Below are 13,635 nucleotides of genomic sequence, written 5' to 3'. Positions count from 1 at the left end.
AACGACAATGTTTTTCTTCTGTGGATTTCTTGGCAAGCAGTAAAGTTAATGTAAGTATTCATATGTTTGAGAATAATTCAGATCACAAGCAGGGATCAATACTTTCTTTTAAGGAGAAATATTTTTGCTAGTGCTTCTCCTAGACTGTTTAGCATTTATTTATGCGTTTCCTGTTTCTCTTCAGGTTATAGGGTTTGGATCTGCTAGCATTGCAGCATTTATAGCTGTGGTAGGAATTCTGTCTATAATAGCTCAGGTAAGCTTTATTTTTTTTCTTTATTTTTTAGCTTTTTATTAAACAGTTCAAAACTGGATGCTGAGGCACTTCTGAGTGTTAAACTTGTCTATGAACTTTTTACCTGCTTTGAAACACCTATAGATCTTGTGTTCACTAAAGATTATATTCATACAGATTCTCTGAGTAAATCCCTCTCCCTTTGGATAGATTTTTCCTCAGGAGTACTGGTGCTTAGGCATTAGAAAATGTAACCAAAACTCACCAAACCTGGATCAGTAAATTTACCAAAAACTCTAACTTCAGATGATTAAACTGGTGTAGGAGATTAGTTTAACAATATTCAGTGCGAAAGGCCTTCTGGAAGGGGAAGGTGATTTTGTTCACTTGCACCAATGTTCATAGATTTCACTAGCTTATGCTATCACTCTCATATAAACAAGATGTCTGTGTCCAAGTGGTCTGGCCAAGGCTACTTAGGCTCAGCATGGAGATTGCAGGACTTTTGAGGTGTTGGTACGTTGTTTTCATTCCTCTTAATTGGCAACAGTGAGCTGGTTTTTGGACAGGTCTTTTACTCCTTTTAGGAGTCAGACAGTCATTATGGTGTGATCTTTTGTCTCTTATTTCATCCTCCTAAATCTTGCTGCCCACTGTGTCTATTTCCTTGTTTAGGTATCTTTATGGCTCCAGTTTGTCTTCCTGTTGTGATAAGGGGAAGAGGAATGGCACATGCAGTGTGTTGTAACCTTGTTGCCATCCTCCTATAAGCAGAATGGAGGTCTTACTGTTTTGAAGTAAACGTTCCTCAGTGTTCACCAGTTTTATTGTTGTTGGCTGTATCCTTGATTATCAATACAAGCCACTCTTAACCCTTGGTCTCTTTCTTCTGTTGCTTTTATGTGCACTTACATTTTCCAGTTGTACTTTACTCAGAGCAATCTTAATGTTTTTTACTAAACATCTCTACAATGCTTGACATTCTGCTTCATGATTTTTAATATTAAAATGCAGAAACTATGCATTGATTTTTTTTGAACTCTAAAGAGTGCAAATTATTGAAATAAATCTTGCTTCATAAATACTGATTTGCAAGTTGGCAGGTTGGATATACCCAGAAAAGATTGATTCACACGTAGATAGAATTATTTTATTTTTGTTATTTAGCTTTCAAATTAGCTGAGACTAAAACTAAGCATGGGAACACAAGAAAACTAAAATCAGTAAGACGAACATGAGAGAGGAAGTGTGCTTTGCTCTGCAGTCATTCTCATTTTCTTTCCCTGGCTTTTCATAAGGTTCTTATGTTAAAGAAAAATGTGTGTGCTGTTAAGTCCATGAGGCTATCTGGACTTTGCCTTATTGGGAACGGTCTGCCTCTTGCCATGGGGCTATTGCTGTTGTACCTGAATTGGGGCTTCCTTCCCCTTCAGTAGTAATGTCCCTACTAACAGATGAAAAATTGGTCTTCAGGATTTGTTTCCATGTGCAGATAAAAAGGTCAAATGACTGATGCGAAGAGTAAGTAGAATATATAATAAAAGTTGCATAGGAAAGGGACTTGGCCAAATTTTGATGTGAGTTGTGAAGTAATGGAAGCAGCAGGACTTGCTCATTGGTTTTAATTGTAAATATGGGTGGTAATTCACATTGTCCCCCACCCTGAGAAAAAATTTCTAAGGTAACTTTTTTCCTCTACTGTTTGTAGATGCTCCTAAATTCAATCTGCACTGTCTTAAGACCAGCTTTTATTGTGGAACTTTCTGTTCTGTGAGAAAATAAATTGTAGGGATGGAAGCAGTCTATATCCTGTCTATATCCTGGCATCTGTTTCTACTGTAATGTGCACAGAGAAGGCAATACATACACTCTAGAGTCCTTAAGCAGCAGCAGAAACCCTTTAATAGTTAACAATATCTGTACATCAGATGCTGATATGACTGCATACATATTTTAGTTTTAATATGGGAAAGTAGTAGCCTGAATAGTGTGGGTTTCTTCAGCAGTTGGAAGGTCTTCTGAATTATTTTGTGTAGAAGGAGAAATTACTTTAACAATGTATTTTTAAAGTAACTTATGGATGAATCAATTTCTCTTGCAGACTGTGTTTCTCAGTATCTTGATGAGGTCAATAGGGAACAAAAACACAGTTCTGCTTGGCCTTGGCTTTCAGATCCTTCAGTTGGCTTGGTATGGTTTTGGATCTCAGTCTTGGTAAGTGTGCATTTTCACACGTGCACACCTGTTATGAAACTGATTTTTTCCAAGAAATCCTACCATTTTATTTTTGTCATCATGAGTATTTGTCTTGTGTGCATAAAACATTCTGATCTGTGTTACACTGCGGAAGTTTGGTCTGGATTTTGCAAACTTAAGAATGATGGAACTTTCTGAGTATATAGTGTAAGTTGTAGAGTAGCAGCTCTTTTGAAAAAGGAATCTTTGCACCATTTTAGTACACTGATTTGTTTTGTCTTCATTACTAAAGCATTTTTAAACTTTTTAAATTCACAAACTAATAAGTAGTATGTTCTCTCCAGTAATTCCATTAGGTTCATCATGTCAATCAAAAACCTTCAATTTCATTTCTACCATGTCATTCTCCTACTATAACTGTTTTTGGTCTTGGAAGCTATTCAAGCTGCTTTAATTGGAAGTAGAGTGAACTAAAACAGGAAGCTGGAACAGCTTTTCCCTTAAAAAAAAAAAAAAAAGTTTGTCTTACAACTCAGTGATGAATGTGTATTCTTCATCAGAGTGCTTCCTCATGCGCTTTACAAATTAGAACTGCTTCACCAGGAGACCCTCTGAAACTGTTCCTCTGGTATAGTCTTTGTAGAGGGCAAGCCAGTACGGCATTTCACTCACTCTCCCTTTTCCCTACTTTAATAGCTAGTGTAGAATCAAAAGGTTTTTATTTCATCAAGCTTTTAACAAGAGTAAATTGGAGAAAAGGAAGCAGAGGAAGGCCCTGACTAGATAATTGCTACCCTTTAGTTATTTTATTAATAGTACTTTTGAAAGAGGGTTAAGCCCTAAATGAGGGTGGCCTTATGGCCTTTTTGAGGTGGGGGAAGGCAGGTGAAGGAATTACAGGCATTGTTTTCTAATTCAAATTATGTATTTAAAACAGGATGATGTGGGCAGCAGGAGCTGTAGCAGCTATGTCAAGCATTACATTCCCAGCAATCAGTGCTCTGGTTTCACGAAATGCAGAGTCGGATCAACAGGGTGAGTATTAAATGAACTTGTGTTTGAGCATCAAAGCAAGCTTTTCTGGATGATTCTTCTGACTAGAAAGCAGAATATTTACCTAGTCATACTTCTCAAATAGGCTGATGAGTAAGAAGTTTCTGTGGTACTAGCTGTGAAGTCTACCAATATATGTAGGAAAGAAGGAGGTGTACATATCTGTCAGATTTGCATTGCAAAATATATAGCTTCTATCAGACCAGTTGCTCTTCTAGCTTCCTCTAAAAATATTGACCACAAAAGTGACAAGAAAATGTGGTAACTTTCATGCTTTTTCCTTCCTCTTTTTTTTTACTAAAAGTAATACTCTCTATAAGGAGAGAACCAGTATTAATGTAACAGTACCATCTTTTAATGCAAACTAAAAACATAGCTTACTAGATTTAAAATAAGCCATATATTCACAAGAAAATGCTCTCTTCTGTGTGGGGAAAGATGGCTCTACTTGCTATACGACTTCCTTTTCTATTCCTTGAAACTTTGAAATTTAAGTAAATAGTTGGTCTGAGCAAATAGGAAAATTTCAAGAAGAAATGGCATGTAATTGTCTTTGAAGGAGAATAAACATATCAAAAATACCATTTTGTTTTAAAATGGAGTGTGGGAAAGAGTCATCAAAGTACTAAGTCTTAATTTTGGCATCTAATAGCTGAATTTACAATGTTGTATTTTAGTCCTGTTCATATGTCATAAATATCAATCTTGCTTTAATGTTGTACAATGAGAAGGTAGATAATTGAGGTTAATATGGGAGAAACAACAGTAATCTCTCTCCTAGAACTGCATTTCATTTGAGTTTGAAGGTGCCAAAGACAATATTTTGCATGTTTTTAATCTTCTCCCCTGCTGAAAACTCTTTTGTTTCTAATAGACATCTAAAAGACCAATTGTCTACTCATGTCATGAAATGAATAGTTTAATTAAAGAGCAAGTTTACAGAAGTCATTAGCTTAAGTGTACAGTAGTTTCTAGAGTGAAGTTTTGCCACCTAGTGGCAGGCAGCGTTTTAAGCTTGTAGGTCAAACTGTAATGAAAAAATCTTGGATGGCAAACAGGCCAAAAAGGAAATTGTCCATCTTTCTTACAAGTTACTGGCACAAGAAGGAAGGGGCTACTTGAACTACTAATATCAAAAATAATGTCCTGTAGCATCTTAGTCTAAGATCATCAAATTATTGTAGTTATGTTGCCATCATAATCACTTAATGAGCTTGAAGCAAAAATATACCCACAGAACTTTGATTAATCAAGCTTTTCTAATATTTTAATCTGAAACTGCAGCTAAGCTAGTATTGTGAATTTACTGCTTTTCCATCCCAAATAAGTTGTCTGATACTTGGATATATCCTGGTTTAGACTGCAGAAGGGAGGCCAATTTATAGTTTGGCCATATTTTGCCAGTAACATTAGACTAATATAGGATGTGTTAGACAACTTTCACTTGAAAATCAGCTAGGCAAGTACCATATTTAACCTCTGTCTTATTCATTGTTGGCATTGGATGAGGGTGGAAGAATTTTTATAGAGAGAATTAGACTTGCCCATGCTTGGAATACTTAATCTCTGATTTAGTTGCAAAGTTTCAAAACTCAAATGGCTGATAGTATGCATAGTAGTATAATGACAGAACTATGGTTGTGCAGAGGATTATTTTAATTCAGCAAAATTGTCTTCAAAGTATTTCTTAACATCTTAGTACATAGGAACAATTATAGTATATGATACTTTGAAACAGCTATTAGAAAAAATTTTGGACTGTTAAATTTTGTGTTCTTGATTAATCAAAATAACCCTCTGTTCTTGCTTTTTTCTTTTCTCAGGTGTTGTCCAAGGAATAATAACTGGAATAAGAGGTCTGTGCAATGGCCTGGGACCAGCACTGTATGGTTTTATTTTCTTTCTCTTTCATGTGGAGCTCAATGAATTGCCACCTGATCAGAGTTCTGGAAGAAAAACAATGCAAGATCCCAGTGATGAGGTAAGTGTAAAACATGCAGAGTTCGCATGCAGAACTCTAGGGTAAAAATCTGTTGTTTTTCTTTGATTAAAATATTGATGTCCAGTTCCTGAACTATTTAATTTCCAGTTGTCAACTTTATTGAAATATTAAAATAGTGCATAATTAAAATTTGATTGTAAACTTTAAGTTCACACTAAATAGCAGTTTTGGCTTCAGCTATTCTAACAGAACTGGTTAATTTCTTTTGCAAGTCTACTCAAAACACAGATATAATCCTGAATCACAGCAAAATATGAATTTTTGGCAAATAGGAAAGTCATTGTTTAACTTAGCAAGTTATAGCAATTTTATTTCTGAACCTCATAGTACTAGGCTAATTATTCACATATACAGTGATTCAGTACACAGTTGAGGTGCAGATGTTTTTAATGGCAGTAATAATACTGTTTATGACCCTTAACTTCTGATGCTTTTTGCTTTTGTTTCTTTCGTTCCAGCCAAAGTACAGTCTTTTCTATACAATGTTTCTGTGACACTCATTTCAGTCTTCTTATCCATTCCACCTGTGCTTTTTGGTCTGCTTTGTTCTTTCCTATTTGGCTTCCAAAACATCAAATCAATGATTACTAGAGCTAGGAGAATGTGATCTCTTGTGGACCTTATGTCTTTTTAGCCTGATCTCCTTGAGCTCTTCAGCTACAACTTTATTGCTTTTTTTAAACAACTGGACTTTTCAGAGGTCTTATCTCTGTTTCTCATTCAGCTGCTCAGTTAGGGGAAAAAAGAATTACTTCAACATATAAGTAACAGGCTGAAGCTGTTACTATGCAAACAACCATTTGTTGTCCATCCCCCAATCCATGCATCTTTCCAGGTATAAACTGTAACCAGAGCTTGAACATGTTGCTCCTTTTTTAATGCATGGTGAAGAACTCTATAATTTGCTCAAGCAAACTAGAATAGAGGTCTTTGCCCCCTTCTAAAAGTTCTATCTATGTTAATATTGTACAGGAAGGAAACTATAATCAAATCTGAAAATATCTTTATAACCTCAGATTCAGATTTTCAAGAGTTTTGGCATGCTTCCATTAGTTTAACTTCAGCTTCTGAAGTTTCTTAAAGTGTCAAATCACACCAGGCTTCTCTGGGGAAAAAGTTGGCTTGTTGGCTTTGTGCATTTGTTAGAAAAACTTTCAATACTTCCTGTTACTCTAAGAAAATTCATGTGTTCTCACTGAATTAGTCCAGATGTATTACAGTGCAATGACTGAGCATTCCAGTAAGTTATAGATAAGTCAGCTTCTGTTTTAAGGCTCTTTAATGCACTAAAGTCTAATGTATGAAACTCCTTATAAAATCATGATTTTTGCATGCTGAAAGTGTAAATTAAAGCATAGTTTTGCACTTCCTTGGTTTTTGGAAACTTATAAGTAGACATCTTACAGCAATACAGCAGAATAGTTAAGTATTTGCATAACTCGTAACTGCATAACTATATTGCTCATATTCTAATTTCAGTGGGGCAGCTCTTATGTTTAATTATGTATGTACTCATAAGCTGTGCTGAATGTATATAATTGCATTTTTTCCTTGTTTGTAGTAACCAGGCACCTAAAACATTAAACTATCATTCAGGAAAATAACAATACAGGTTTTTTCCTGCTAATTCTTAATCTTCAGTCTAGCATAACTGTGGGAAAGACCTCCATCTTTTAAACGATATGTTAACTTAATCTTTTAAGTAAAATGAAAGTGAAAGCCAGGGAATGCAGCAAGATAAAACAAACAAGCAAGTAAATGTGTACAAGCCAACTTAAAACCTTAGTGCTAAGTACCTTGGATTTGCAGGGCCCAAATGCAAGTCACATGTACCTTGTTTTTTTCTTCTCCCAGTGTTTTAAGTTGATAGCTAGGAGTTGCTACATAATTTTGCTAATAGCGTTTTTACCAAGAAGTGTTTTAATTACAAGCTTTGATGTTCTGGTTACCTTGTTTTAACAAAAGTCTTTGGAGCTGCAGTAGATGGTATCAGGTGTTTTAGTGTTTGCTAAGTAGGGTAAGCCTTGTTAAATATTTTTTATTGATACTTGAGCTCATGTTTTACCCCTGCTTTTGTCAAGAGCTATGAGCCTACAAGAACTGAATTGAGAATCCACAGTTACTGGGCTGAACCTTGATTAAATCCAGGGTGCTGTCAAGGTGAATTTAAAAACAGTTCTTCCTCCTTTGTTTCCATTACTGTAACACTAGTTATTCCTGTAGCTACAGGAAAAGGTTCTCTAATTATCAACATGAGTAGGCTATTTATATAGCTATTGTTGAAGTTCTTAATGTGACTAACTTGTTTATGTAACTTTTGACACGTTGATATGGGAAAGCTGTCTTTTGTCCCATTTAAAAAAAAAGCTAAGTTTAACTTGAGAAAGCTAGAAGTTGTCATAATGTACTGTTGTATTTCTTGAACATAAAGTTTTCTGTGATGGACAGTGTTGTAAAACTGTCAGATTTAAAATTTTTGTAGACCTTCATATTCTAACAGTTGTTTGATGGAAAGTCTGCAAGTTTCGATTATTTAATAGGTCAAGTGAATGAAGAGAAACAAATCCCAGTAGTCCTTTCTAAGGCCACTAGGAGGGTTTTCTTTTTTTATTCAGTTCAGACTTAAGTTTCTGTTTCCCTTTTTCTTAACTTGCCTTTACTCATTTCTCTAGCTAAAGGACTTAAGAGTGGAATTTTACTTAATATCACCTTTTTTGTCTTTGAAGTAGGAGAGCTGCAGTGAAGCTCTTCCTCTTCTGTTAGGAAAAGTTTTGATGCATATGTTTAAAGAATACTGACTATCTGCTCCTCAAAGCAGCATAGATAGTAAAAGTCAAGCATATTTATCTTCATTCCCTTCTAAATAACTGTTTTCAGAACTAGGTAGCCTTAAGAGGAGAATGAGGTTGCATCATAGAAATTATCCACCCATAGCCCTTATAGCAACAGTACAATCAGAGTGTATTCAGGCAGTAATAAAAACACCCAGCAATGCTATGAGCAGGGACCACTTTTCAATGCAGCTTATGGCTCCCTTCAGTGAAAGTGCAATAGTGGCATGTTCAAAAGCTGCTCAGATAGATCAGCTGTTAAGCCACGGATAAAGGGATTCATTCATGGACGCTTTTTAAATTTTTAAGTACTTCTGGGCTTAGCATCTATGGAAGATTTATATAATTTTGTTAATATAAATTCTGTTTAATATGTGTAAAACTTAAATTTTTTGCCACAATTAGATTTAATTTAAACTTGCCAAAAGAGTTGAAGCAAGGGAAATATCTTGTTGTTACTGTATGCTCAATTTCAACTTTCCCACTTTATGCTAGACTGACTTTCTCCATTTTGTTTGGTAAAAACAAGTACTGTGGACTGAAAAGTTTCAGCTTCTGATTTTTATTTAATTTTAGTTGCTGAAAATGCAGGAAGGATATTTAAGGTTTTAATAAAATTGCAGGATTGCTGCACTCTCCTGTGGAGTTTAGCAATCAAATTTAGCTGGCTTAAAATTAGTCTTAAATTTTTGGTGCTTGGTTTTTAAGCATGGTTATGGAATATGGATAAGTAAGTTGTATTTTATATTTTAAATTGAACTGCCCATGAGCAAGAGGAGAACTCTAAATATCAAGTTATCATATATGTCAGCAATTTATCCTTGCAGTGAGAGGGGTATTACCTGAATTGCATAGCCTGCCATTATTCTCTGCATATAGTTCAGTTTGGGGGATGTTTGTATATCCAGCTAACTTGTGAAAATGTGAAGTGATAAAATTAAAGATTTATTGAGCATTTTTACTTCTGGTTATTAAAACTTTATTCCATTAATCTTCAGAGGAGTTTTCCTGATTTAACAGCCTTGTTGCCTAAAAAAGTGTTTACAAAGAAACATTAGTCAATGCCTGTTTCATCTGTGAGGTAATCTTATTGTAAACTGATAGTTTTGTGTATATTTGTGTGTGTTAGATCAGTGTGCAGAAGATGTGAGAAATTCATAGGAATTGTAGATGCACAAAAGTTTTTTTTGCAGTGCACATGTGAACTTGTTTGTATACAGTTTGTAGACCATGTAAATATTCCCCCATTATCTCCTGCCTTAAGGGTATAGTTCTTAATGCAGCAGTCAATATCTTAAGTTTCATGAATTCTTTCTGATATGCTTGTTTCCTTGCAGAGAGCAATCATTCCTGGTCCACCCTTCCTGGTTGGAGCATGCATTGTTCTTCTTGCTTTTCTGGTAGCCTTATTTATTCCTGAGCACAGTAAAGCCAGCAGTACCAGAAAACAAAGCAACAGCATCAGCAGTACCCTGAGCAACAGCCTAGACAGAGGTAGCGAAGAGGACATTGAGCCACTCCTGCAGGATAGCAGCGTATGAAGGCTAACTTCTGAGGAGAGTCTGGAAGAAATCCATGTGCTGAATTGCAGATCTGGAAGCTGGGTAGGATGTGCTGAGTATCTGGCCTCCAGCAGGAAGGTAACCATGTGCAAGGGAGGGCACATGCTGTCTGAGTACTCAAATCCATACTCAAGGCTGATTCCACATTTGCAGGAGGGTTTGTCTAGCATAGGAGGTCACAACTAGATGTGATTCCATTTCCAGTACCCAATAAGTGGCTGCAAATGCATGTCAAATCCTGGTATTGGGTAAAAACCTCAATATACAGACATAATGGAAACTTTAAGTTGAATGGTCAGTTCCCAAAGTCATATGCAAAATAATCAGGTTTGAGACAGAACACAGTTTCTGCCACCACTGTTAAAGGTTGTTTTGCATTTCTTACACCTTTTGTCTGCATGCATGCCCCATGTAGTCCTCATGGATATGAGAGGGACTGATCTATATAGTTCTGGTATCTGAAATATTGTTTATTCATAAAGGTTGCTTTGAATTTCCTGAAGACATATTCTCAAATATTACTTACTAACCTGAAATCCAGTAGCTACCAGAAGGCAGTGATAAAAGCTGAGGTGATTTCAGAGGGTGAATGATTACATGTGACAGTCATTTCCCCTAAATGAGGATCATGTCCAAGTCTTAAACCCACATTTCAGAACAGTCTATGCTGAGCAATTAAAGCAGATCCAGATGGCACCTGAGAGCACTGGTCACATTAATGTTTTGCTAATAGGAAAATAAAATTTTAAATGATGTAATGTACAGCATCAGAAATGTGGACACTCCTAACTTCTGAGGCAGGAAAGGCAGTGGGTACCAGAGAAGTTTACATCAAGAAATGTGTATATTTATTGCATTTTGTCACTTTATCTGCCATATGAAACAATCTTTCCTATTAATTCTTTTCACCCCTGCCTTAACTGCTATTTAGTGTTCAGTTATTAATCATATTTAGCCTTCATATCATTCTCACCTGCTGAATCTCATGGATATATTCATATCAAACTTCCTTTCTAAAAGATGCTTTAAAGAAGTTGCAAATGGCTACAAATATGTTAATTTTTAGAGACATTTTATGAAAAAATACAAATTTATATGTATTTTGCTGCAGTGTAAATGGATCATTAAACCTGACTTTAACGAAGTACTCCTATGAAAGTTTTATATGTATGCAATATATGTAGATATTTGTAAGGAGTTTTAATTTTTCCAGATGGGGTGCTGTGTAAATCATGTATTTATAAATTTAATGAGGGTACTGACAGATATACAGCTTTTTTAAAAGGATTGTGTATTGACTGAACAAATTTTAAAAATATATATTTTGAAACTTGTTTCACATGAGCAGAGATAACAAACCTTTTGTACTATGCGGTTTGGTTTTTAAGTTAATAAGCTTCCTAATGCATAATAAATCTGCATCTTAAGCTTTCTAGGTTTCACGTGTAAGTGTGTGTTCTTCCAAGTCCACTGTGCCTTCCCTGCTTCAGAGTGAAAGTGTTTTAATCCTAGTACTGTATTTCAATATCTGAATTTCCTTTGAAGATTTTTAGATGCTATTTCTGATGGGACTTAGCTGTTCCTTTTTATTTTGAATACCCTTTTACCCTGTTTGGAATTCAAAATATCCAGCATAGAAAATACTTTCTTTTTGATGCAGGCTAGACTGCAGTCAAGCTCCTGTTTCAAAAGTGAATGTAGAATGCCTGTAAGTTTCAAAAATGAGTGGTGTTATGCTTTGTCACAATTTGATTTTGGATGGTCCCAGCATGGAGTGTCTTAAGCTTGACATGAAATGTCAGAGATCATACACTTCAGTATTAAAAGTAGCAGGTGCCAAACATACTACTGTTAATAGTATTCCAGCAATAGATCAGTTCTGAATTTTTAGTTTGACCTATTGTGAATATGAAACAGATCTGAACAGATTGGCATGGCCAGTGCAAATCCATCTTTCAGATGCTGTGGTCTTCTAGAGCATGTTTTGTTATAATGCAAGAATGTACAATAACATTTAAGATAATACATTATTTCCTGATCCAGAGAAACAGTTCTAACTGTTCTGGTGCAAAATACTTCTTTACTTTCCTCTGGAGAAAATAGCCATAGCCTTGCCCCCAAAAAATTGGGGGAGGAGGGAACAGAAGTGAAAGAAGTCTGGAAAACTATGCCTAGGATAGTTGTTTCCTAGTCCCCTTTTTCTTCACTTTGATTTTTACAGAAGGTGAACAGTGTGCAGAGATTTTGCACTGCTGTGTACATGCATTTATCACAGAAGTATCATGCTACTGTGTTTAGAATAACATTGGAAAACATTAGGAAAACCTTGTGACTTGTATTTCTCAAAGTGTGTTAACTATTCATGTATAGTGGTGTCAGAATTGTCTTTTAGCGAGGACAGAATTTAAACTTGTTCATAAAATCTCATGCCCAGACTTTCCTCTTGCTGTGGTCCAACAAGCCCTCACTTGTAGTTTGTACTAAGCTTTAGTGGCTAAACTTAGACCCTTCCTAGTTGTTTTGAAAATGCTTGGGAGCCAGGATGAGAAAACAAGCAGAATGGCCTAACTTTTATATTATAAAGGAAAACAAGCATGATTTCCAGCCATTGGTTTGTTTGCGTGGTGGCTTAGCTTCAGTAGAATGTGTTGTGTCTTAGGAAGCTTGGCAGTGAGGATGATAATAGAAGAGTGGAGATGAAGGTTTGAACCCCATGTGTCTAAAGAACTATTCGAAAGCAGATTTTTATTTTCTAAACAAATTCTCCTGAATAAGTGCTGCAAAAAAGAAAGAAGATACTGTTTGTCTTCTCACGTGTCCTCAAAAGAGGAGTAGCTTTGCTCTGTTCTTTAAAGGAACAGTTGGAAGTGATGATCTCACCCCTGGATGCTATGAGAATGGAAGATACTGGCAGGGTTTAAGATGCACTCCCTGGCTAGCACTGTCTACCTGCTGGCCCTTAGTCTATTTTGTGTGTGTTATGGAGGTGTCCTATGTATTGCATGGGGGCCTAAAAGTTAAAGTACTGAAATCCTTACTTGGACTTGCATTAACTTGAAAGTAGATGCTGGATCAGCTGCTGAATCCCTGAGAAGTGTAGAGCTGGGTAGCGTAAATACAATAAACTGAATTAAGCCCTAACAAGTTTTGAAATCAGATTTTTTTCTTTAAGCCTCTGGTTTTGTTGACAGCAAGTGATAGGAACTTGTATTTGCATATCCACATGAGAATTTAGACTTATGGCTTTCAAAAAGTTGTTTGTACCTGAAGTGCACCTTACTTGCTGCTTTGGAATCTTAATCTTAATGCGTATATATCCATATAGTAGTGGAAGGAGTGGAATTGAAAAGCAATTGTGCTGCTAGCTTTGCTCCATCTGAAGGGTCCTTCCGAGCAGATATTTGCCTTATTTAGACATGATGCAACAATCTACAGCAAACAAAAGGCAAGCAACATCACCCATGTCAAATGATTTTTCTACACTTGTAGATGTTTAGCATTTGCTGGTGTTCATGCTTTTCTAAATGGGACTGTTGTATATTTTGTGCAGAAACTGAAGTCAGTCTTTTGGGCAACTCTCTCCCTGCAATTTTGACCTTGAGTTATGCTTAGAAGCTTACATTTTTAGCAAAATACTGTGGTTGTTTTGGAAAGAGATGAGTCCTTTTTTGTTAGCTACCCAATCATATATGGGGGTGTCTACCTGTGGTTTGCAAATGTGACTCTTGACAACTTGATGCCTTTTGTCAGAGTGTG

The 13,635-nt window shown here is 35.9% G+C and overlaps 1 protein-coding gene across 1 annotated transcript in view; it reads left to right on the top strand.

Annotated features, from left to right (window-relative positions):
- MFSD14B (major facilitator superfamily domain containing 14B) overlaps positions 1–11,316 on the top strand; it is a 32,261-nt gene extending 20,945 nt beyond the window's left edge. The window contains exons 8-12 of the mRNA XM_067315221.1: positions 185–256; positions 2,337–2,449; positions 3,369–3,466; positions 5,308–5,465; positions 9,655–11,316. Of these exons, the coding sequence (XP_067171322.1) occupies positions 185–256; positions 2,337–2,449; positions 3,369–3,466; positions 5,308–5,465; positions 9,655–9,858 (645 nt within the window). The 3' untranslated portion in view covers positions 9,859–11,316. The remainder of the gene's footprint in view (positions 1–184; positions 257–2,336; positions 2,450–3,368; positions 3,467–5,307; positions 5,466–9,654) is intronic.
- The last annotated feature ends 2,319 nt before the right edge of the window (positions 11,317–13,635 follow it).

This window comes from Apteryx mantelli, chromosome Z (assembly GCF_036417845.1).
Source record: "Apteryx mantelli isolate bAptMan1 chromosome Z, bAptMan1.hap1, whole genome shotgun sequence".
Taxonomy (NCBI): domain Eukaryota; kingdom Metazoa; phylum Chordata; class Aves; order Apterygiformes; family Apterygidae; genus Apteryx; species Apteryx mantelli.
This window is presented reverse-complemented; position numbering and strand designations above follow the sequence as displayed.